Source organism: Coturnix japonica, chromosome Z (genome assembly GCF_054131305.1).
Source record: "Coturnix japonica strain WE chromosome Z, WE-NBRP24, whole genome shotgun sequence".
In the NCBI taxonomy this organism is placed as follows: Eukaryota; Metazoa; Chordata; class Aves; order Galliformes; family Phasianidae; genus Coturnix; species Coturnix japonica.
The window spans coordinates 26338134-26363551 of NC_140702.1; the positions used below are offsets into that span (position 1 = coordinate 26338134).

The window sequence follows — 25418 nt, forward strand, 5'->3', positions numbered from 1 at the left end:
ATGTACCCATGTAATGTTGCCATGGAAATACAGCATCATAACGTAAAATTAAATTTTCTGTATCCACCTTATTTCACTAACACAAAATGAGCAAAGCTGCAATGAGACAGATGCTACACCCGTACTTTCTTTCAGCATTTAATATTGCCTTTTGAAAATGGAATGAAAGTGAAAGCAAGATTTTTTTTAGTCACTGGAAGTCTATCTCTTCATGTTATAATCACATTTTACATGCATTCTCTGTTAAATGTTCGTATAGCATCATGCATCTAAAAACTCTTCAATCGTCCATATAGAATTAAAATGTTTTCCAAGTCTTATCTGTATCTTACAGGAGGGAAAAATTATGTAGTTCAGCAAAGCCTAGATTGTTAAGTGATTCATTACTTCTTCTAACTTGACACTTGGTCCCTGATTGTTGCATTTAATCATATTGTTTAACCACTGACAGATGTAGCATTTAGGTAGTTGAACACAGGTTAACTATTCTGGTAGTAGGAGAGTATGTAATGCCCAAAGCTGTACGGCAGACTGGAATACAGAAAGAGTTATCATTGAACTTACGCCACAGAGGCACTATAAAGGAAAATTTCATTCATTAAAATCAATATATGAGAAGTAAATATATAAATTGAAATATCTGTGTATTATAACAATGTGAGTTCTGTTAATTTATCTGTTTCTGGATGGACCCTAAAAAGCTCAGTAAAAATTTCTAAAGCGTAGTGAAATTCAGAACACTGTTCACTTTATCAAATACAACGTAATTATCAAGTAGTCTTCAATACTAGGAGCCACAGTGTTGACATAATGAATAGTTGGTTGCTGGACACTTTTCACTTGGGCTTTTGGGACTGGTGAAAACTAAAAGGCTCAAGCTGGCCTACCAAGTCCCATTGCTAAATCATGCTTCTTAATGCCCTGTCCTAAATACCTGTAGGCATATGGACTCTACTGCTACCCTCAGTAGCTCATCACAGTGCTTGACCAACCTTCTCCACAAAGAAACTCTTCTTGATATCTTATCTATACTTCTCCTGCTGCAACATGAGACCATTTCTTTACCTCCTGTCACTTTTGACCTGAAAAAAGAGATGAACTCCCTCCTCTCTACGACCTCCTTTCAAGTAGTCATAGGCAGTGGTTAGTACTCTCCTTAGGCTCCTTTTTTTCAGACTAAAGTACCCCAGTTCCTACAGCCACTCCTTTTAAGTCTTATATTCGAGTCTCTTCCCCAGCTCTGTTGGTTTTGTTGTTGTTGTTTTGTTGTTTCATTTGTTTATTTCTTTTGCACAGAGGTGGATTAGGCTGAAAAGAAGAACGTAGGGCTTCTGTATGTACTGGAGACATCCAATAACAATGCTGTTTTGACACAGGTACATCTTAGAGAACTCCAGTCAGAGATCTTTCCTGGGTCTAGAGTTCCATGAAGCTAGTTGTTTCTTCTTGGTAGTTGAAGAATGGGCTGTCTTAGTATTTATTAGTGCAAATACTGTGGGACTTTTTTGATCTGTCCTTTTTGTCTGTAAGTTCACAACACAACTAATAACCCAACCTCAACATAATCTGACAGCAGCCTAGGCTTCAGACACAGGAGATGTCTGTTAAATGTCTGACTTGGCAGCCCAATCCACACACATTACTTCTGCCAGAAGGGGAGAGACAACAGCAGGATGGCATGCCAGCATACCTGTGGGTCTTTGCTGGTCCAAGTGCCAGATCTTGTCCCCAGATATAAAATTTAGCAAAGAGGCCGTGGGAGAAAGACGACAAAACCGGGGCAACTGAGACAGGGAGTTTCAGCATACATGAAGGTATCTATGTGGCCTCATGGAGAGGTCAGAGGAATTAAGGATGTTACTAAGGATGGGCAGGAAATCTGGGCTTAGATGTTGGGGAAATAAGTTGAGATGTGGCAGAGTGGACTGGAAGAGCTGGGATGTTGTGAGGAAGGAACATAGAGGAGGGGGTACTGTAGTGGCAGTTTTTGAAAGGCATGGACTAGGTTATTTGGGGAATTCACATCAGTTGGGCTTCTGCTTCTAGTATTTTTTTTAATTGGTGGGCTGACTAGAGGAGGAGATTTCCTTACAAGTGTTCTTATGGGTATCTAATAAAAAGGGAGCTCATACTGCAAATTCATTACAAATCATGAAATGAATGCATGGATATCATTCATTATGGTTCTTGGGGGCCCTGGTAGTCAGAATGTCAAGACTTAACAGAGGAAAAGTTAAGGAGCTTTTCCAAAGTGCTTCCCAAGTTTCCCTTGCATAAAAAGTAGACTAAGAAGAGATTTTTGATGTTTTTAGCCTCACACCACATAATGTTTTTAAGATTATGTGTGTGTATAAAAAATGACCTCTAAAAGACTTCCTGCGAATGTGGCTGGAACATTTCTCTGCACAAATTTGGTCTAAACTATTCCATACGAATCAGTTGGAAGTTGCTGCTTTCCACTCAGTGATTGTGAAATATCTGTTCTTCTCATTCCAGTCAGCTACACTGATCTGCAGGATGTGAATGCAGATCAGGTCAGAATCCTCTTTCTGTCTATTTTGATGTGATTGCTATTGACACACTTCTTGGGTGCTTTCCCTTTGCTTACCTCTGTTTTTCAGACACATCAGTAGCATAAATTCTGGGAGCATGTTTGCTGATTGTCTTCACTGGCAGAGAAAGATGTACTTTTATCCAGGCTAGACACAGGTTTTTTTTCAGCCATGCAGATGTGACCACAATAAATGATGTAGCACAGTGCATACCATGAGCCTCCTTAAATAGTTGTCTGTTTTTATCTTGGATAACTAATTAGTCACCTGTCTATAGAAAACACAGGTGTGACAATCACTTAGACTGTAGGAAACACACACTTGAATAACACTCAGTGTCACTAAAATGGTGCTAAAGGAAAGAGCTTTCTGTTCTTAATGTTACGTAATCATTGGCAACTGGCAAAGTACAGTTTGCAAACTTAGAGATACACAGTCAAGAATTCATCTTAGATTCTAACTCAGTGCTGTGAATATCCTTTCCAGAAAAATATTCAAAAACTTGTTTTCTGCATAGTAATGAACACACTAATTTTTTCCACCAGTGTAAACACAGCTGAGTGAAGATTCCATTAAAAGTAGACCAGGAGACTTTCAAACAAGATATTCAGATTTTACCTTTAAGCATCATTCTTCCATCTCTTTAGAGATTTCTGCTGAAGATTTTATCAGGAAATAAAGGATTTGTTTCTCAAGTTTACCTTTTTTGCCCCTTCTGTCAGTGTCCATCACTTGCAATGTAGAAGGTGGCCATATGTCCCAGAAGTGTTTCCTTCCATTACTGCAAGGCAGGAATATTTTTACATGAATCCAGTGATGAGTGAATTTCCATGTACTGCATGTGTTTCAGCAAGACAGTTGGAAACCTGAGAATCTACAGCTGTGTTGAATTAAAACCTAGAAGTCTTGCACAAGGGGCTGTAAGTTAATAGTTTATACAAGACACAAGCTACATCTTTTCTCATCTATGTTGTCTATTTGATAGTCTATCAGTCTAATTGAATGGCATTTCTTTTTTGATCTCTCATAATATTGTAATATATAGAATCTGCCTTCCTCTGAGACAGACTCCTGTATCTCAGCATTTGATAGATTGCTTCCTTGTAGTTCTCTCTTTATTAAAAAGTGAGTAATGTTTTCTGAGAATCTTTTCTTCTCAAATGAACAGGATGCTTTCTTTGCATTCCCAATTTGCAGTTCCCTATTCCGATCTCAGTAAGTTTCTAAGGATCCCATACTGAAGCCTGCAGTAAAAAGCTGATGGAGTTGGTTAAGTGACTCCATGTCATAAAAGTAGCAGTCACTGGACTGCTACTATAGATTACTAGGAAGGTGTTAACTCATGCTTGACCATACTCTCTTATGCTCAGGTAAATATTTTTACTTTCTTTATAGTACCTGCATGCGAATGGGATTGTGCATCGTGATTTGAAGCCAGAAAATCTGCTCTATGCGACACCAGCACCGGATGCACCACTGAAAATAGGTAAAGGGCGCTAAATAGATGCTTCCCTAATTCCTTAGTATCAGTAGTATGTGCTATCATTAGGTAGTTCTTACCACCATTTTGTTCTGAGCTAATGCTTATACTCAAATGAACAGTACATTACTCCTTCAGAAATATGATTGTGCATGGTGAATGAATGAAATGGAACAAAAAAGTGAATTCTTGTTGTGGTTAATTACAGCCTGTATCTTGCAGAAAGCTGTAGACAATAAGCACAGGAAGAACAGGAAGAATCATGGGGTCAGCTGTGTGCACCACTTCTGTGTCCTTTTCTTTTTTCTTTTATCTTTCTTTTTTTTTTTTTTTGCTAATGTAATATTATAAGGGAGAAGATTCATCAACAAAAACTTGCAAGTTTACAGACAAAGAGAAGAAAGTAAACAAACCAAGTATATCTTCAGAGCAAGCATGTTGAATGAGAAGAACTGTTCATCATATAGGGCACAGGAAAGGCAACCTGAAGCAGCACAGGGAGGGGTGAGGAGGAGGAGAGGTCAGTTTCTCCTGAGTGAGGTTGCTGTATGTCAGTGCCCTCAGAAGCAGCATCTGCTTGCCTAGGGCCTGACTTCCAAAAGCTGGGCATGTCCCACTCTTCCTGTAGCAAAGACGAGTTCTGAAGAAACCAGCAGGCGTCAGGTTATGTTCAGCCATGGACAGCTGCTGACCTTGCTCACACAAACAGAGCAGTGCAGTGCTCCCTGGTGGGATCTGGGTTGTGCCATTCCAGATATATCAAGCTGCAAAAGGACTGATATGTACGTACTAAAAGAAGAAAAACCCAAAGGCACTTGCTCTCGTCTTCCTAAAGAGCTCTGTCACGTGCTGTTTTCCAGCAAATGCTATTCCAGATATTCAGTGTTCTCAGTCTGTTTGAAAGTACCACCTTGTGCTCCTTTACCAGGGAGCAGGGGAGAATGTGAGGAGTGAAAGTGTTCCATATTCGTTATACTTGTATTCATCACAGGTTTAAGAAGCCAGTTTTCCAAGAACTATTTTTAAGTAATTTATTACACATTTCTAGGAAAGCATTGCATCTCAGGATGATAGTATCTTCATTTACATTTTTTCAGGTCTATGAACCACTGTTATATGTAATAATTTAATGCAGTACCCAGCAGCTGAGGTTTGATGGCTAGTATTATGGGCTTTTGGAGCATTCATCCTCAGAAAAGCAGCATCCTAACCTCCATCTTCAGCCCTTCTTCCCTTTTCTGCCTCAGATGCCAGCCTGTTCCGAAGGCACTGCCATATCAGCGGATCACAAATTAGATAGAATTGAGGTGAGAAGAAAGTACAGCTGCTCTGCTGAAAAGATAGCTCCACTTAACTAGCTCAGCTCAAGAGATGGCAGGAATCATCATCCTGAAAAAGCAGCTAGACTTACATGTAATGCTACATTTCTCTCTCCTAAGCAATATTTTCTATGTGAAGCATGAAGACATAGCTTACTGATGTTAAAATCCTATGAAGTTTAGGAAAAATAGGGAGTGGGCTATTTTGGGTTAATAAGGGCATATTTTCAAAATTATACCCTCTGTGTGACAAACCCAACACAACACAGTGTACTGTATAGGTATGTCTTGCACCTCCTACAGCGGTGGGGGGTGGAACGACAGTATGTTGTATTTTGTTCTTAAATTAAGTAGTTCTTTATCTTTTGATTAAGGTTGTTGCCTTGCTTAAAGATAGATCTGTTTTGCAATGAATTGCAGTATTTGTAAAATATCTTACTGCTTAGATCTATACATAAATGATGAACATTTTAGGGATGAGTGAAGACTAACTATAAATTTATAGAATAAAATATGACTTACTTTTATCCTGATCAAAATGTACATTTTTATATTCTCTGTAATAAAATGCAAATACTACTGTTTTGCATTCTTAAAGCCAGATTGTCTTTACCAAAACTGTCCAAGAAAATTCGTTCTGTTACTTTATAGAATTACTCACAAAGTGAAAGCTGAATATATACCTAACACACGTTTCTGTCTCACTGATTTTACACCCCCAGGCATCTCACTATATTGTCTTTATGCAGTCCTCAGGATAAACAAGTTACATTTGCATCAGCCAAGAATAATCATTTGTACGGACAGTTTTTTGCTTCTGTACTGCAGCCTGGGTAGATTCCTTACACTGGCTGTCATTTCTAGAAATGACAGTGCTGTACATTCAATTCATAGTTGCTCATTTAACTACATTTACAACATAACAACAGTTATTTTGCAAGGAAGTAAAAACACTAACATTTGTAAAAAAATCTTAACAGCTGATTTTGGACTTTCCAAGATTGTGGAAGATCAGGTGACCATGAAGACAGTTTGTGGAACTCCAGGGTACTGCGGTATGTTGTTTTATTATTTACAGTTTACTGGACTTAATGTGAGAATATAACATTTTTTCTCTCCAAGGTGAAATTTTTCTTCCTAAAGTCAAAATTCAAACAGAATTAAATAGAAAAGAAATAAATAGAAAACTGAAGTTCAGAATTGGGACTGTGTCCAACTTTTCTAAATATACGATCTTTAATACTGAAGCTTAATCAAAACATATGTTACAACGCAAGTTCATTACTTGCATGGAAATGTGTCGAACCATCATAAAAATACTGACATGACTTATACAATACTGGAGAAACGTATCCAGAAATTTGGACAATATAAGGCATAAAAACACTAAAAATATAGAGGAAGTTACAAATAGTTGAATATTAATTATGGGGAATTTATCTTAAATAATACTTTTTTAATTCAGGGGAAATCAAATTACCCCTTACAGTAAGCTCATAATATAACCCCCTAATCCCAAACCATTTAAGCAAATAATATACGGTTTTAAATGCAGATTTACTTAGATTGTGCTGGAGTGGTACCTATGTAATTGATATAATTGTTAATGTAATGTAATGCTTTGTTATGTTATATTATGAATATATTGTGTGCCCTGGTGGCGCAGTGGTAGGAATGCCGCTTTGCAACACTGTGGCCTGGGTTCGAATCCCCCTGTGGCGCAAGTGGTAGAAGTGCCGCTCTGCTACACAGAGGCTCAAATCCCGGGGGTTGGACTCGATGATCTCTAAGGTCCCTTCCAACCCGCACGAGACTATGATACTATGATTATGTTATAATACAATACAATACAATACAATATAATTATGAGTGCAATATCAGTTCTGAAAGGAGCCTCACAGGCTGTCCATCAGCTTTCTCTGGGGCATACTATGCATGCTGCCAGGCTGCCAGTACAGCTGTCATATGCACACATTTGCTGTCAGAGCAAGTAACAACCACCTTGTGGATGCCTGGAGGAGTAGCTCTCCTGTACTACTAGAGCCAGAAAATGCACCAGAAGTGGATCCTCCGTTGCCAAAACATGCAAAAGAAAGAGACCCTCATGAAAAAGAGTTCTGCAGTTGCCTTTGCAGTCTACATACCTTTCATTGCTAGGTACTCTTGTGTCAGGAAACAAGCTGATAGCCAAGGATAGTGGTGATCTTGTTTAGCCTAAAGCAAGGTTGCAGTACTTGCCATGATGGATATTCACCTCTAGCAATCCATGTCATCTTATGGAGAAACTAAGAACTTAAAGGAGTATACCTTGTTTCAGAGATGCTTGTAGATTTATCCTGGTGACTTTTGTGACTGTAATTTCTGGATTCAAATTTCATTTTATTGACAAGAGTTTTATCATCTGCAGCTCCGGAGATACTGCGAGGATGTGCCTATGGGCCTGAAGTGGACATGTGGTCTCTAGGGATCATCACCTACATTCTGTAAGTGCAGATATTGTCATAGGGTGGTATGTAGCCGCCTCCTTTGTTTTGAAAAGCATCACCTATGGCTTTATGTGTAAGCATTAGGTATGAGCTGTATGTGTGAGCTGTGCTGCTGGAAAGCAAAGAGATGCTGAAGTTATTATGTTTATAAAGTTACTTAAGGAAGTCAGATGCTAAAGCAGCACAGCAAAATATTCATATTATGTATTTGATGAATATAACATTTAATCTTGAATAGCTGCAAGGTCTGTGCAGAATTGTACTACTAAAGTGAATGAAAAGCAGTCAAGCTGGTGAAAGCAGAAGAAAAAGAAAGATACAAATGTCAGAATGTGTACATTTTTTTCTCATTCATACAGACTGTAAAATATAGCATGATTTTAAGTAGTTTGTCAACTACAGATGGGACACACTGAAGCTAAGATACATGCAGTAGCTTTACAGTGCCCCTGAACATTCTCGAATACATTCCTCTGTGTCAGTCACTGGTGCTGCCATGCCTCTGGAGTCTCATTTTAGTCAGGAAGCAGAGGACAGCTCTGGACTATGTCTTTACAAGAGTCTGATTGGTTAAATGGTTAGTGTTGAAGTGTTCCATGTCTTACAAAATATCCGGAGATTTATCTCTGATCTTTGAGCAATGCTGGCCATACAGAAACAGCTGAAACTGCGGATGTAGACCAATATTTTAAAACAGCTGCATTTAGAGGTAAGCATTTATGGCTGTATTTTAATATGGCTAGTCCCAGTTCAATTGCTAAGTACTGCAATTATGTTATTCTATCATATTCTAAGTTGAATCTTTCAAACAAAGATCTTTGATAGGAGAAAATAATTAATAATTATTATTGGTGGGAGAGCAGGTCATTTATCCAATTGGCCATTCCTCATCAGCAATAGTGGCCCACGCTTGGCAGAGAGGTATGAGATATAAGATGTAAGCATGCCTGTCTCTGAGGTGGGAGAGAGGTGGGTTTCCTCTGCAAGGATGTATGAATTTAATTAATACATGGGCATACATCAGGCATGTGCTTGCCTGATTACTGAATAACTGAGTATTAGGTTTTGTGCTTGAAATTGAAAGCCTTCTTTAAGCAGAACTTGCTTTCAGGTGTAGTCAGGCTCCAAGTGAGATCATATAGCAGATTTCTGTTATACTATGTGGAGTGCTATTTGCTATGCACAGCCATTCTTATGCACAGCCTTTCTACCTCTTCCAGCTGTTCAGGATATGCTTCCAAGCCTCATTAAGTATCTGCAACTGGTGTAAACAAGCATATGAGCTGTGCAACACAACCAAAGCAGATAATCCTCTGCTTCTTCCCCCTGGCCCTCTCCTCATACTTCCACATCAAAATCCTACTTGACCTACAGGTGTAAGCCAGACAAAAAACGATAGTATTGTGTTGCATTTCACTGCCTCTTCCATTTAGCTTTAGGAGCATTTCACAGCTATACTCATCCAGTTAGTGTAAAGTCTTGTAGATCAACATTCCTGAATGTTTAGAATCTAAGATTAGAAAGTTACCTTCACAATACCTAATTAATTAATCCTGCAGCCTAAGGGACAGTGTCGCATGTCCCAGCCTCATATTTTAGCAGAAGGAATGTATATTCACACAGTCCAAAATATAGTCTGTTCCCCAAAAGTAGAACAGACATAAGAGCTGACTACCTTGCTACAGAAGATGTGTGTATAAACCTCTGTCTTCTCACCAATACAGACTTTACTTACGAGGTGATTAAAACAACTTTTGACACAACAATTACTCCTGATTTCAGAATTCAAGGGAGGCCACATGTATAATTTTAGCAGCAAAGAAGAGCAATCCTTTTGTATTCCAACAATAAGCTAGGAATTACACCGTGCATTTCCAACATGGCAGTCAACAAATACATAGGCTTTGTTTATAGATAGGATTGCATGGATAAAGGCGGAGTTTTGTTTTGTTTTGTTTTGTTTTGTTTTACCAACAGACTTAAAAGAACACAAAGCTCTGTCTGGTAAATTCTAATTGATTTTGAGCCTTGTTACGCTGACTTCTTTATTATGTTGGTAAATGATTTTAAATGAATCAGCATAATCCTGGTATAAATGAAATCAAGAGCAGCCGTGCTGGATTTCACCCTGGTTTCATTTGTCTACTTTGAAACCAAATCTATAGTTTTACTGACAGAATATGACATGTAGCAAATGATCTGCCTAATGAAATGGAGATTTTTTGAGAAGTGGAAATGTATCTACAGAAATTTTTAATTAGACTATAGTAGGCAATAGTAGTGAATTATGATGGAAATATTTTTAGATGTAAATAGAGATTCACTTTAAAGGCTTCCAACACAGTCAGAGCAAGCTTTAAGCACAGTTTCACTGTATGTAATCAGTTACTTGGTAACCAGAAGCTAATTTTGGCTGAACTATTAGTGGTCCGACAGCTGTAATCATGGAGATACTCCTCGTGGAAAGGAGCCAACCTAAAACAAGCTCAGATATGGTTCTGAGAAAGGCAATTGGAAGGGAAGGGGCAGAATGACCATGACTGGCTCCTAGCTAATGAACTCCTGTATTTGTATCCTTATACTATAACCCTTCCCTGTCAAACATGGAAATGAGTAACGTACCCAGACTGTGCTTATGGTGGAGAATTTTTCTTCTGCATCAGTGCAGTTATGCAGCTGTCCACACCACTCGCAAAAAACAAACAAACAAACAACAACAACAAAAACAACAACAAAAACATTTTTTTCCTTGAACATCTGTCTTCTTTTTCAGGAGAGTAAGGAGGCTGATTGGCTTTAAAAAATAAAACATAAAAACAAGTTGAAATCTAAGGTTACCATTTCCTAGATTTTTGTCAATTTCTTGTTTTGTAGTTTCCTGTTGTTTTCCTATCATCATCTTGTTGCTTGTTGCATTTTCCAGGGACAAAGTAGTGGATAAAATTTTTGTTTAGCTCAGAAAACTTACTGGTTGAAAAGGAAATTCACTTTGAAACAGAGGCACGATTGAAGTGAAGAAAAGCACAAAAATGACACTATATAAGTAGAAACTATTTCTATCACTACTTTCCCTGGGATCAAGAATGGGGATCTGTCAGGATCTGTGTTGTTCAGTATTTTCATAAATGCACTCAGTAGTGACATTACAAAACTTCTTTATAATGCCTAAGTTACAAGTAAAGATGAGAGCTGATAATGAAAAACTGCCAAAAGATTTTACATTTCCAAATACCTGGTTGATAGAATGAAAGAACATACAGTGATAACAAACCAAACTTCATAGATGAAAATCTAACTTCAGAGGCAAAATGAGGGACTGGTGCTAATTCTTTTCTCTCAGGAAGGAGATACAGGTATTCTGATAATTACTCTCTGAACATACTAACGTTCTGTTGGTAAACAATTCAGACACGTAGGTCCAAGGTCAGGAGTTGTTAGGAAAGAAATCAAAATAGAAAGCATATTTATGCTAACATGAAACTCAGCAAAGTGTGCTTGCTGAACAGCATTTGCATACTCTTTAAAAAACATTGAAGAAGACTTAAAAGGATGGCAAGAAAGGCTTCAGGCTGAGGAGTAACTAAATAATTTAATTGCTTTCAGACAGAGATCACCAGAAGGAATAGGTGCAAGAAGGTTTTCACTGGCATATAGAAGGTAAATGGAGATCAGCTTTTATCAGATTTTCTTGAGAACAAGTGTAGAGGTCATTGAATGAAAGTGCTCAGTGAGATATTTCATCCAAGGAGTGAAGATGACTCTGATGTGCTTGGCCATGGGATAGAATCACGGAATCATTATGTTTGGAAAAAACCTCCAAGATAATCAAGTTTAACAATTAAAACATCACCACCATGCCCACTAACAGTGTCTTTCAGTGCCCCATATACGTATTTCTTGAGCACCTCCAGGAACAGTGACTCCACTTCCCTGGCAGCCCATTCCAATACTTCAGCAATCTTTCCTAATATCCAGCTTCAGCCTCCCCTGGCACAACTTGAGGCAATTACCTCTTGTCCTATCACTATTACCTGGGAAAAAAATCCAATCCTCACCTGAATACAACCTCCTTTCAGGCAGTTGTAGAGAACAGTAAAGTCTCACATGAGCCTCCTCTCCTGCAGACTAAACAATCCCAGTTCTCTCTGCTTCTTCCCATGAGACTTGTGCTTCAAACCCTTCACAGCTCCAATGCCCATCTTTGGATATGCTTCAGGGCCTCTGTCTTTCTTGTAGTGACGGGCCCAAAACTGAACACAGTATTTGAGATGTGCCCTGACCAGTGGGGGATGATCACCTCCCCTCTTACTGCTGTATTTACAAGCCAGGATGCCATTGCCTTTCTTAGCCACCTGGACTCACTTCTGGCTCAAGTTCAGCTAGCTCAAAAAGTGACTGGAAAAATTCAAAGAGTTTAAAGATCTGTGGAAGTTGTATCCCGAGCCACAGTTTTTCTACTCTTCACTAGGCATCTGGTTTAGGCTAGTCAGAGACTGAAAGGCTTAGAGAAGCTTTGGTCTGGCATTTTATAGCTTCTTTCTTGTTAAGTCTCTATATTAATAGCTCCAATCACAGATATCTGACAATGGAAAATATTCAGTTCGTCTAGTTTTGCCAGTGCTTGTGAATGCTTATAACGTCACTTTGGTTTGCTCTGTTGTAAGGCATACTGACCTGGTTTCCCAAAGTGGGAGATAGGTCTTGCAGATGGGAAAAATTGATCTGGAACTATTTCTAGCAACATAAGACAAAGTAATGTTTGATAAACTTATCTCTTTTTTGTCTTTGCAGACTCTGTGGCTTTGAACCATTTTATGATGAAAGGGGAGATCAGTACATATATAAGAGAACCCTGAACTGTGAATATGACTTTGTCTCTCCTTGGTGGGATGATGTATCTCTGAATGCCAAGGATTTAGTAAGTAAAACAAAAATGAGAATGCAGAATCTTTTGCATTATACCTGTTTGATTACTTTCTCAGTTCAGTTATTTCAGATATAAATTCTCAAGTTTATTTTACCTATGGGAACAGTATCATAAAAATGCTCGCATTGGTGTGTTTGTCAAGTATTTCAGGATGCCTCAAATGAAAACCATTGTAGAAATTCAAAGTTTTATTAAATTAGATTTGATTTTCTTTCATAAGCTCAACAAAGCACCATTTACTGCCTTTTTGTTATTGGAAGTCAGACTAACAGCAGCCTGCAGGGAAACAATGCAGTTTTTGTATGCAAAGAGCTTTGGTCTAAACTGGTATCTACCATTTTGCTATGGTGAAGCTCATGGTTTCTATTTTGAACACTGTGTAGTAAGTATCAGATATGGATGAAGGCTGTGTCTCTCAAAACTCATGCTTTGGGAAGTTCTGGTGTGTTTAGTTCCAGTGATTTGCTTATCTTTACATTTTCTATGGACTCACAGCATGTACATGCCACAGAGGCCACTCCCTTGCCCCTGTGTCTGTCTATGTACTGTCAGACTACTGTAGAAGAGTACTGTTAAAGAGCTTTTAAACTCTTTGTGAGGAAATTTCAGAGAACCTAAAGTAAACCCACCATTGATGCCTGGGCTTGAAGCACCAGTGGAGCCCTGTGCTGTCACTTGCAATTCTCTTCTTAAAATGTATGTGGGAAGGAAACCTGCATCAATGTACTGCTGCTATGTACTGTCCTTACACTACTTTACTCCATTCTCAGCCTTAGAAAAAAAATAAAATCACCTTTCTAGAACATGCAGAAAACCCCACAAAGTGCAGCTTGACTAGACACACTTTGTACCCAGCAGTCTGCACCATCTCCATTCCAGTGGTATGCCTACAGTGCTTTCTTCCCAAAAGTTTCCTACTCCAGCATTTGTAGATGTGCAACTCTCCTGGTAACAACAGCAGAAACAATAGCATTGACAGCATTAGCTTCAGAGAGGACTGCAAAAGAAATACAGTACTTTCTAGTTCATGTTTACAAAATGTTATGTAGTAACTGAATGAAGCACTTGATTTTTTGTGTATCCGGTAATTATTACATGGTGCAAGTCTGTACATGGAAAAAGGTTAACAGTCTACTGCATTTTGTGTTTGTGATGCAGGTTAAAAAGTTAATTGTTTTAGATCCCAAAAAACGCCTCACTACTCTGCAGGCTTTGCAGCATCCATGGGTCACAGGAAAAGCAGCCAATTTTGCACACATGGACAACGCACAAAAGAAGCTTCAAGAATTCAATGCCCGGCGTAAACTTAAGGCAAGTCTTAGTCCCTGTTTTGGCTCTGAAAGCATGCAATAAAATCAATAGCAGCAGACAGAGGCCTTGTAGTCTTTCTAAGACAACGTCTTATAGGCATGTTGAAGTTTTTTATATAAAATATCTGATGTAGGAAAGGTCAAAAATTACTCAGTCAATATCCGCAGCTAGACAAATAAAAATAAGATTTGATTGAAAACTCTTCAGAAACAAAACAATAGAAGCATCTTTCCCCAAATCATTTCCTTCTTTCCTTCTTCCCTTCCCTCCCTGCGTCTTTCCTTCCATCCATCTATCCATCCATGCAGTTCTTCCATCCATTCATCTATTTTGTTCAGTGCTGCTTGCTGTGTGATTGGGGTGCTGACAGGAAAAAAAAAAAAAATCTGAGTAGTGTTTTCACGAGATATGCATCCACAAATATGGGAAGTATATCATCTACCACAGAAGCTTTGGTATGTAAACCACCTATGTTTTCTACATCGGTCAATGGAAAGCAGGAATTTAACTCATGGCATTATAGTAGAGCCAGCATTTTGAACACCTTAAACAAGGTGTTGGGCTGTGATTTACAGGCCCCAAATTTACAAATATCTGTGAAAGCAATTGTGGAATTATTTGTCTCAAGATTAGATACTGTAAAGCAGGAATGCTCATAAGACCTCCAGTGAGAATTCTGAGCTGCTCCTTTACTATCTAATCTATTTATCTACCATGAAAGGAGAGACAAAATGGCTTATCATGTGTAAAATAGCAGGTAATTGATTGAGCACCTGACATAACATCAAAAAACTTTCTTTTCCCCTTGTCCCTTCTTCAGTTGTTCAAGATGTGTATCTACTAAGACTTCCAAGACAGCTTTAGCACAGGAATCATTCTCAACAGCTAGAGTGAGGCTGCCTTTGTAGTCCTGTGGGATAAGGGTAAAAAACATATTGTCTGTGAATTTTATAACCCCATGCAAAATTAAATTCACAGAGAAATGACCCTTAATTTTATTTCTATTCATTTTTATATGTTTTTATTTTTTAAAAAATAGAATTGTGACAAAGAGAAAAGAAAAAGGTTTTGTCAATTAGGACGAGGGAGACATAATTCACAGTGATACTTTGCACATCCAGAACTGGGGCTGTGTGTATTAACAATGTTCCCTTCTCAAAGTTTTCTGTAGTCTAAGAGTGGGATTGCTGTGTGTTCACCAAAGATGTCATGCAATCTTGTTACATCAAAGTAATTTAAGAGCACTAAAAAGAGTCGTAAAGTTAATTATTTATGAGTGAGCTGTTACATTCTCTGCCCAGGAGGTCACAAAGAACAACATTCCCTCTCTGAGCGCTTGGTATTGATTCTCTACAAATTTTTTGCACTTTCGATCACCAGCAGCCTGGTTTATTTAGACCAATGAAGTCAAAACATTTACACCTGTGTTTAGCAGCTGTTGCTTTCTGTAAGGTTATTTCTTCATTGCTTTTCTGTCAAAGACTAAATGACCAAATCTCTAGTAATTAATAAGAGTTATCTGAAGTTTGCAGTTATTATAGAGTTGGTCCTTTATACTAACATATTTATATAAAATGAGCCGTAAGTATTCAGATAATTAATTCCTACCCATAAAAGTGAGAGCAAAGCAGTAAGCCAGTTAATGAAATATATGTTAATAATGTAAGAATAACACAAAATTACCCTCTCTGTCCCAATATATGAGACCAGTAACAGGTTTGTTTGTTTTTTGTTTTTTGTTTTTTTTTTACAATGAGGAACATTGTTGCAGAATGATTCATAGAATCATAGAAGCGCGGAATAGTCCAATAGTTTAAAAAATAATGCTGTGCGTGCAGATGAAATAAAATTTATATTCATGTTGGCCAAGTTTGTAACATTATAAAAGCAGCTCTTTTAAACTGCAGTCACATACTTCAAATAGCCTTCTAAATCTGACTTGGAGGTATCTAGATGAAGTTTTGCGGAAGAACAAGAAGCATGATTTTCCCAGCACCGGGATGCTGTGGCTACTACAGCTGTGATTCTGTAGCTGTAATGCCGGCAGATTATATCCTTTAAGGAATGCTTGTTTGATCCTGTCTTTCTCAGGCTGCAGTAAAAGCTGTTGTGGCATCAACTCGTCTTGGCAGTGCCAGCACTCACAGCACTCATGACAGCAACAAGCCCAGCTGTAGTGCATCTCCTGTCCGTGACAACAAGCCCGAAGAGAAATCCACTCAGGAAGCAGAATCAGCTCCAGAAGAAATGTCTTAGGTCAATGCGATCCCTTGCTACAGCTGAGATCTGTCATTTCATACACCAGCTAACTTGTCATTCAGCAGGACAGATTCGTAAGCTTGGCCTCTCTGGTTCTGCTTTGGGGTGCCAAATGCACTGCTGGTGATTCTACCTTCAATGCATGTGACTACTTATGAAAATAATAAACTGTTCCATAAGGCATGTCAAGGAAACCGTGTTATTTGCAGTAATGCTGGCAGGCAAAAATATGGGGATGAATAACTACCTACCATGATGCATATATATTTCATATACATCTATACAGTGTTTCTAGATGTTGTTTGAAACAAATGCTATTTAATTCAGTTTATGGAAGTAAGTGTCTTCTGTATGTCATGATTTTCTTTGAACTGCTTCCTTCCATGTTCATAACCCTGTAGTAGACAAAATTGAAGGAAATACAAAACCAGTGCTTTTAAAAATATTGTATGAAATAATGCTTTTTAACTGTAAAATTTAAAAAGTATTTGGGGATTTATATGCAAGAAACATTCCACTATTTCTGGGAAGAAACTGAAATATTAGTTCCACTGGGCATGAAAATGTATGTTCCTCAAGCTTCTGTTGAGAATGCCTTACTCTGAAATTTCTTGTTTATATACAACACTTTAATGACAACCAAACTTATTCAGCTTCCTGCTATTTTGTTCTCTAGTAAAGCGTTAGCCAAAAAAATGACAGAGAAATGGGGGATTAGAGTAGATGCAAATTTTTGGAATACTGTTGCATTTATTTGTGACTTTCTAAACTGTGCAGCTAGGAAACATTTTTTATAGGGCCTTTGAGAATAATCTGCAATTATACAAGTTTTAAATGCTTGAAGGAAGCTGTTCCGCAGTGTAGTGATTTTGCTCTGGGGAACCACTCTGGGAGACAGTTAGTGTAATCTTCCTGCTTCCTAGGTAATTTAAAATCACAAGTAACCAGTTTCCACTTGTCAGTGCAATTAGTCCAAATTTTCCTGTGAAAGGACCTCTCATGCAAAGTGTTCCACAAGCACAGATCGTTCATCCGCCAAGAGCTCCTGTGTCTGAAGCTACAAGCTGTGTGCATGCAGTAGCTTTCAAAATTAGTATCAGTCTCTTCAGCTGTCTTGATCTTTGAATGTGATCAGTAGGAATTGAGAAATTACCAGGCATCAGTATTTATGACTGTTTACATTCCTTTTATATCACTTTGATAGCATGGGGATTTCATGTTACTGCTATATTACAGAAGTGGCAAAAAGAACCTGATGTACAATGCTGTCATTTGTGTTCATTAAACTTTCTGATGCTGATAGTGACCCACATCCCTTATACACTCAGGACCCCTCTTTTGCTGTTTTTATTTTGATGTAGGCCGTGCACAATTTGCCTTCATTCAGGCTACATTCAGTAGCTACATTTCCTGAAGTAGTTAAAATGAAAGGTGATAGGACATTACTCATGGCAGAAGTGCTGCATAAAAAGTAATCTGGATTACTATTAGAAGGAATACTTTGCTTGTTCAGCAAAATGAATGCTAATGAACATATTGTTCTGGAAATGATTTACCCATTTCTTAAACCCATCGAGTTTGTGCTAAGTATGGTTGAAATTTGAAGTACATGTGTCTGCCTCTTCTGGGTGATACACTTTGAGGTGATTTGGTAATGTCTGCTGGAGGAGCAGGTGGGGCAAGTGGCTGATAGAGGAGAGTGGAAGGTTCTGCCTGAGTTTGTTGTTTTGACTGTGAGCAGGCCAGCAAGACCCACTCACAGATTCTCCCTTGGAAGAAAATCCTTCAGAGATAACCACTTTGAAGAAGGGGATAGGTACATCCACTTGGCTTGCCTTCTAGTATCTTCTACAAAGGGGCATGAGAACTAATGCATTTCTCAGCCAAAGGTTTCCCTCTCTCACAGCAACTGAGGCATCCAAGTTCATTGAGATTTTGGCAACATTTCCTCCTCCAGTGGTGATATTTGCTTCTGATCTGAGGAAGTGGAACCAGTGACACAGTCGCTGCACATATGTGAGTGCTTGAGCAGAAATATAGTCTCCTGAAACACAGTGTGTCTGAGGTGAAAAGTAATATAGTCTTAGCGGAGTCTTAAGTCTGCTTCTTGTTAAATTATAACGTAGCATGTCACAAATAGGAACCGACACCATGCAGCTAGAGTCTGCTCCATGACAGTGTGATCTCAGATGCAGCTCAGACTTGTGCATAAAGGCTCTGAGGCTTAAAATGTTTTTGCTTGGTTGACTTTCATTATCTTCAGTGTAAAACAATCAGAGTGTCTGTGCTGGAGGGATTACCCATATGTGGCTCAGTAAAATATTATGCCTTGTTTGTCAGTACTGTGCAGAAGGAACAGCAGCATGAGGGTGTATGCACTTACATGAGGGGAGGAACATTATGTGCATTGTTTTTGTCTAGAAAATCACACCCCATAATTCAGGCTTGGGAGTGGAGAGCAACATTTGTGTGTTACAGTGGATAAAAAACAGGAACACACCCAGAAGAGACTGGAGGCAGGCCAGTTCCTCATTTGTAGTTACAACTAGGTGGAAAATTACTGATGTTCACTGTTGAAACCCTAAGATTTAGTCTCATATCAACAGAGTTCTTCTGGTACAAAAGGGGGAAACTTGCCATCTTTCTAAAGCATTTGGACTTAACAAAACTTTTCCTCTAGATGTGAATTCTATTAGCCAATTAAAAGCTAAAGTTTGAAATCTAGACTGTGAATCCAACCTCTATTAAACAGATGGTTATTTCATGTCTTTATACAGCAAGAAAGTTTTTTACAAGTTTGGAAAAATTCACTCTGAAATAGTAACAGATTTTGTATCATTTTGAACACTTTGTTTGTGATTTTGCTGATGGCAGATTGCACTGCATCAGCCCAGTGCTGCCTTCTTAGCTGGCATTCGTCCATGGCTTTTTGCAAGCATGCTGTAAGATGCAGGCTTAACACAGTCAAACTTCTGAATGCAGAAGACCCTAAGAGCAGAAGTCTGATATAACATACTTCAGTCCCTGATGGTGAGCTGGTTGTTGGGAGATCAACAAACACTGCTGAGCATCTCCTTTGCAAGGATTTGTGTCTTGGTGGACAGAGTGAAATGCTGTAGAAGGCTGTATGATGCTAGTATGGAATAAATGCAGGAATCAAAAAGGTTTTGGAAGGGTGTCAGGCTGCAGAGAGCAGTCCCAGGCTGGAGGGGTCTGCAGCTCAGCTGTTGTTGAGTGCGGGTCACTCTCCTGCTGTTTTGCTGCACAAAAGCATCCATCAGGAAACAAGGACACCAGCACAATTAGTTTCTACAGGAAGGGGAATGAATGTGGTCAGAGTTGTCAGTGCCAGCTCAGCAGGCAGGTAGCACTAAGCAGCAAACATAGAAGGGCTCTGGATAATAAGCACCAATTTCCAAATGTGTGGCAGCTATTTCTCAGCTTCCATATATGTCCATATCATGCTATCAGCAAAACTCACACTATGCATTTTTATTTTTCTAAGACAAGTGCGTGGAAGTATGGGGTTCAGGTCTCTGCAGATCTTTATGTAGTGCCCCACATATTGCCTGCTTCCAGTCTGACAGGCATGGACAAGTCTCAGCATAGTACTCCAGCTCCTGGTTTGTTCAGGGGTTGTGTGTTTCTCTTGGTAAATAACTCATTTCTCTGTGGTTGACTTGTAGCTGCTGAGGCTATTGTCATATAGCTTATATAAGTACAGTATTCAAGTAACAAAAGTATCTGCATCAGGCAGAGTGAACAGTGGCAGCTAGAGCAGAGGCAATCATACAAGCAAAGGTAACCCAAGAGGCAGCCCTGAACTTCCTTAAAGCTACTTCACAGTGCAGTAATAGCTCAGAAAATGTCCTTCCCACCCTTTCAGAATAATTCTACTTAGAACATAGAACCACAGTGGGAAAAGGTAATTCTGCTTTTGTATAAATAAATTTGGTTTCCCTGATAAGCCCCTGCATAATACAGCATTGTATAAAACAAAAATCATCAGCTGTGTTGGAACAAAAGAAAAATGTGATAAGAAACCTAGAGGAGAGAAACGGGAATAAAATAATCACCTAGTCTAGAATTTAAGGATGTTGATTTCAGGACTTGTATGAATTTGTATGGATGAGACTGTAGATTTTCCACACAACAAAAATTTTTGCTTTATGTCTGGGATTTAAAATTTTGGGCAGAGTAATTCAGTGAATACTGCTGGAGGGTCAGTATAACCACAAGCTCTTGCACTGTGAATCTTCTAGCATAGGAATGTGACAACATGCGCATATATGATTAAAAATATAGTAAAGGCAATGAAAAGAAAAAAAACTACATTGTATGCTCTGAATTCCCACCAGCCTGGAACACAAAACAAAAGCACTTTATTGGAAGGCATATTGTGGAGGTAGGCATAGTCCAGAAGCAGGAACTATAAAATAGAGTGCCCCAGTTCTGAACTTACCAATAAAATTAACTTTATAGATATATATATAGAAGTCTACAAGCACATTTAAATTTATTGAAAGATAGAGAGGTAGAGTCTGAGAGTCTCCAACAGCCACAGCAGCTGCAATAATTTTTTGAGCTGTCTTCTGTCATTTGCCAGCATTACTCAGCTGGAACTGAAACCTTAGTGTTTGACATTCCTATACACATAGATCACATCTGGATGAAATTCAGTGTCAGGGGCATGGAGGTATGAAAGATTAATGAATACGGTGGAAAAGTTTTCCCCAGTTCTGACTCCTTCCTACCAAGACACAGCTGGAAAAGAGCACTGCTTTGCCCTCTTCCCTTTGTGTGCTGTGGACATGGCTGGAGCAGGCTGACAACATCAGCACAGCACTGTGAGGTGGTGAGAGCTGCCATAGAGTGTATGAGTAGGAGATGAGTCCAGCCCTCTATCTTGTTGATGTTTGTTGGCCAAGGAGCTTTAAGCATTATGCGTTTGCTCCTATTAAATGCTGTAGAAGCTCTCCCATAATGGAAAGTTGCAGCCACATTTTTTTGTTGTTGTTGTTTGTTTGCCTGAGATACTGCAGCACTGCAGAATTATATGATAGTACACAGAGAGTGAAACTGTACATTTCCACGTGGAGCTCCAAGAACAGCTGCCAGCACACACTCAAGGCTAGAGACCTGCTTTTCTCCTGCCTTATGTCTCATCCTGTGTCCTGGCTGCAGCCCAGGAAGGGCTGCCATTTGCTAGATGGAAGAAGCCACCCCACATCTGGCAGGCTCCAGGTGCTCTGACAGACCTGTATCACCTTGGGGCATTGAGGAGCTCACGCCTCCTCCTTAGACTGATTTTGCTCCAAAAGTCTGTGTAGTGCTCAAGTATAAACATATTGCCTGTAGGAGTGTGCTTGGCTGATCTCTTATCACTAGTTAGTGTCCAGGTGGGTGAGGGTGGGGTATCTCCTTTCCTCCCCATTTCCTAGAATCATGCAGTTTTCTGGCACCTTTATTTCCTTTCTCAAGAGCATATAGCTGGGTGAAAGAAGTAGCACAAAGCTGTGCAACAAATGTTGGAACTAGAAGATAATTCTGCACCTTGTGTTAGTTTTACACAGAAAAGGAAGGCACCTGGGCTGACTCAAGTTCTTGGGCTGTGGCAGAGCAGGGCATGAGAGGCTCAGAGTGTGGTGAGGTGAGGTGAGAAGAGTACCATGCAGGTTCTGCTCCTCAGCACCAGGGGCTGCTAAGTCAGCTGTGTCTTCTTTCTGTGAAGATGTGAGTTTAGTCACCATAAAGAAACACTGGGCTCAGGAACCTTGAAAGATGTCGTGTGTGCTACATATGACTAAAGATCTTAATACCAGCTGATAATAATTGTACTCTTATTTTTGCAGCATTGCCACTTAGAGTATTGGCAGAAGATGCAGAAAAGTCTGTTCATAATATTTCGTCCCTATTATTGGCTGGAGCTGTGAACAAATATCTGCTTTATAATACAACACTGCAGAATCAATCATTGCACCTACATAGCTACACATAGGGAAAGAAAATTAGAAAGATGACTGTAGTCCTTATCCCTTTGCTGAGCAGGACTGAGATGATGCTCTTAAATGAAATTAGTGTGTATTAGGCTTCAGGTAGTTACTCTGGTAATGCAAAAGGCAAGGCGAACCCTTAGGAGTGGTTTATAGCTATGAATGGCATGTGATCTCCGGAGACAACATTCTCCAGTAGCCGCTGAGCCATATTCATTTGCCTCAGAATCATGCTTAGAGTATTACTTTATCACTCCAGCCCTTGGTATTATCTCTCCCTTGGACTTTAGAGCTAATGCTGCTGATAATAAAGCTTCTGTGTTAATCTAAGAAATGTAAATTGGTTGTGCACAAAGCCTGCCACACCTCTCTGACACAGCAGCCCCTAGGAATGCTGTTTTCATTCTCTTTCAAAGCAATAGCACCAAGCACATTGGCTGTGACAAGGCCACGCAGTTATAATCCTACACAGGAATTCTGTTTCTTCCTCCTGGGCAGGACAGAGGAGATCTAGATTTTGCAAATGTCCAGTGATCAACTTTCCAGTTTCATCCACATTTAGCTAGCAAAACTGGGTATATAAAGAGTGAAGTGCAGAAGTCTATGGTTGTCTATTTGAGACATCGCTGTTAAGATCTGTCTTCTGTTTGCTGTTAACTGAAATGAATTAAATAAATTGGCCTCATCACAGAAGTAAAGGCAATCATGGGATGATGTCTTAGCAGATTAATACAGAGTTTATAAACCTCACAACCATCCAAATATAATCTCAAAGAAGTTGTATGGTAATGCAAGAAATTTAAGTCCCATACCTGCTGGAACCAAAGCATCTAGGAAAAACAAAAACCAAAATTCTTAATTTTGTTGCTTACAAATCCTAACTTAACATAAACCAGTGCAACCACTGCAGTTCCCTAAGCACTGCCAAACGATAAAGTCCTGCAGCAGGAAAAGGAGGATTTTTCTACAGTGCACATCAAATAGAGCTCTAGAGCTCCTCCTCAGCTTTCTCTGCACAACAAAATGGGGTGAAGTGTCTCTAAGTCCTTTTTTCAGGGTCTCAGGTTCCCTTGTTTCTGTCAATCAATCGTGCTTATGAAATATGAGCAAGTAAATCATTTAGGTGGAAGATACTCACAACTGACCTCACTGTTCATTTATTAGAAACCAAAACTGTTCTGTTGGCTTGCTATGGATGTGTCTTCCTCAGAGCTGTGTTGTTTCTCCAGAAGCTGGCAGTAGTTTTTAATGTAACTCTGTTGAGAAACATTCATGAAACTAAGCAGAGTGGACAATATGCATATGGATATTTAGAAAACATATATCTCTGTAGTGCTGTCCTCCCAGGAACTGGCCTGGGTAACAGCAGGACCTGGGGAACAGCAGGGCCCAGGGAACCCAAAGAGCATGGCAGGATGTCCTAGTTGGGCACTGCCACCATACTGCCCTCACTGCAGAGATGGGCACCTTGATCGCTGTGCTCAGATCTTCACCAGCCTGGCTGCAAGAGGATAGTGACTGCAAACCATAAGAGCTCTTATGAGAGTAATTTCAAACAAGAGCTTGCTGCTGTGAGCAAATCCCAGCTTGGTGCCATTACACATAACAGGAACCATTTGGTTATTCACAACACATGCTCCTCATGAGAAGTCATACTAGTGCTCCTGATTAAGGAGCAGAAATTTTTTTTTAATGTTCCAAAGGGGACTTTTGGGGACTTTCTTCTCCCTCTCTCTCTCTCTCTCTCTCTCTTTCACTATTTTCTTTTGACAGAAGAAAGAGTGTTAAGAGACCTATGCCAGTGAGCAAGTGAACTCCAAAGTGATTAGGAGAAAGATGGGAATGGAAAGGCATGACTAGAGTTCTTAGGACTAAGATAAATAGAACAGTCTTTAAGAATAGGAAGAGTGGTTGAGTCAGCCTAGGCATAGGAGCAGGAGGAAGAAAGATACTTCCTTACTGGGGAGAAGAAATGCATCTGTTTCACACATCTGTGCTGGGATGTCCTTGCAAGCTTAGGAGGCTCTGAACAGAGTGCAGCTGTCTGCTACAGAGCCCTGCAAAGGAGCTCTTAGCCAAGTCACTCACCAGCTTAAGCTGTTCTTTTCCTGAGGGGATTCAGTTTGTGAAGGTCTAGTGCCTTCCTTGGCCTTGATTGGCTCCTGGTGGCTCCTGTCCCTGAAGCTTGGTGTGGAAAGCTTTGAGCTCATGCTAATTCATGCAATGGTAGGGGATGTGCTGCTAAGACAAACTGACTAACTATGTTGTTACTGACTTGGTACTGACTTTTTCAAATTATCTCCATGTCCTGTGTACCTGACTCCTGCTTTTACTACTTTATGTCTAAGAACACCTGTACTATCAATACTGATTGCTTGTACTAGTAAAGGCATAAGTGACTTAACAGAAATTCATGGACTGCTTGTTTGATGGTGCACATTTACTTCACACTAAGCCTGTTTGTGTAGTAACTTTCTGATACTCTGTAAATGAACCAGAGAGAACCTGGAAAATTTTGTTGTATAAGCGTGTTGTATTTGGGACCAATATACCTGCTTATGTGCTTGTATGAAAATGCCAATATGACACAAGAATGTGCTTGTATGATGGGAAGTCTGTTCTTAATAAGTGACTTGCATGACTGATCTGGTGCTAAATAAACCAGTTCATCTAGAAATGCCTACATCTTTTATTTGTTGACAGCTAATGCCCAGCTGAGCAGGGGAATGTAGACATCATTATAGTAAGATGAAATTACATGTGTTGTCTGTCCGCAGCAGAGCTGTGAATCAGTTCCAACTTGGAGTAACATTTCAACTTCACCCTCTCCCTCAGAAGTTTAGCAGTTAGATAAAAAACAAACAAAAAAACAAACAAATAAAAAGACTGTTATTGAAGGTGGAATACAGAAGAGGAGGACTGGAAGGAAGCTCAGAAAGTCTCTCTCTCTAGGACAGACTTTGCAAGATAGATCCCCATCTGTTCTGAAAGACCTCCAGCAATGAAATGTTGCCACTTCCTTGTGCAGTCTAGCAAACTGGTTTTCCATTCTTCTTTCTGGAAAGGAAATTTAGAAGTTCTGTGTCACTTT

The 25418-nt window shown here is 39.4% G+C and overlaps 1 protein-coding gene across 3 annotated transcripts in view; it reads left to right on the plus strand.

Annotated features, from left to right (window-relative positions):
- Positions 1–25004, plus strand: part of CAMK4 (calcium/calmodulin dependent protein kinase IV) — a 144151-nt gene extending 119147 nt beyond the window's left edge. For 2 of the 3 annotated variants that reach the window (XM_015849459.3, XM_085529859.1), the window contains 6 exons: positions 3948–4038; positions 6332–6406; positions 7759–7834; positions 12629–12755; positions 13923–14075; positions 16167–25004. In XM_015849459.3, the coding sequence (XP_015704945.1) occupies positions 3948–4038; positions 6332–6406; positions 7759–7834; positions 12629–12755; positions 13923–14075; positions 16167–16331 (687 nt within the window). In that variant the 3' untranslated portion in view covers positions 16332–25004. Of the gene's footprint in view, positions 1–3947; positions 4039–5317; positions 5340–6331; positions 6407–7758; positions 7835–12628; positions 12756–13922; positions 14076–16166 lie in introns of those variants that run through there. The other variant, XM_085529860.1, reaches the window with a different exon arrangement.
- Positions 25005–25418: the final 414 nt, after the last annotated feature.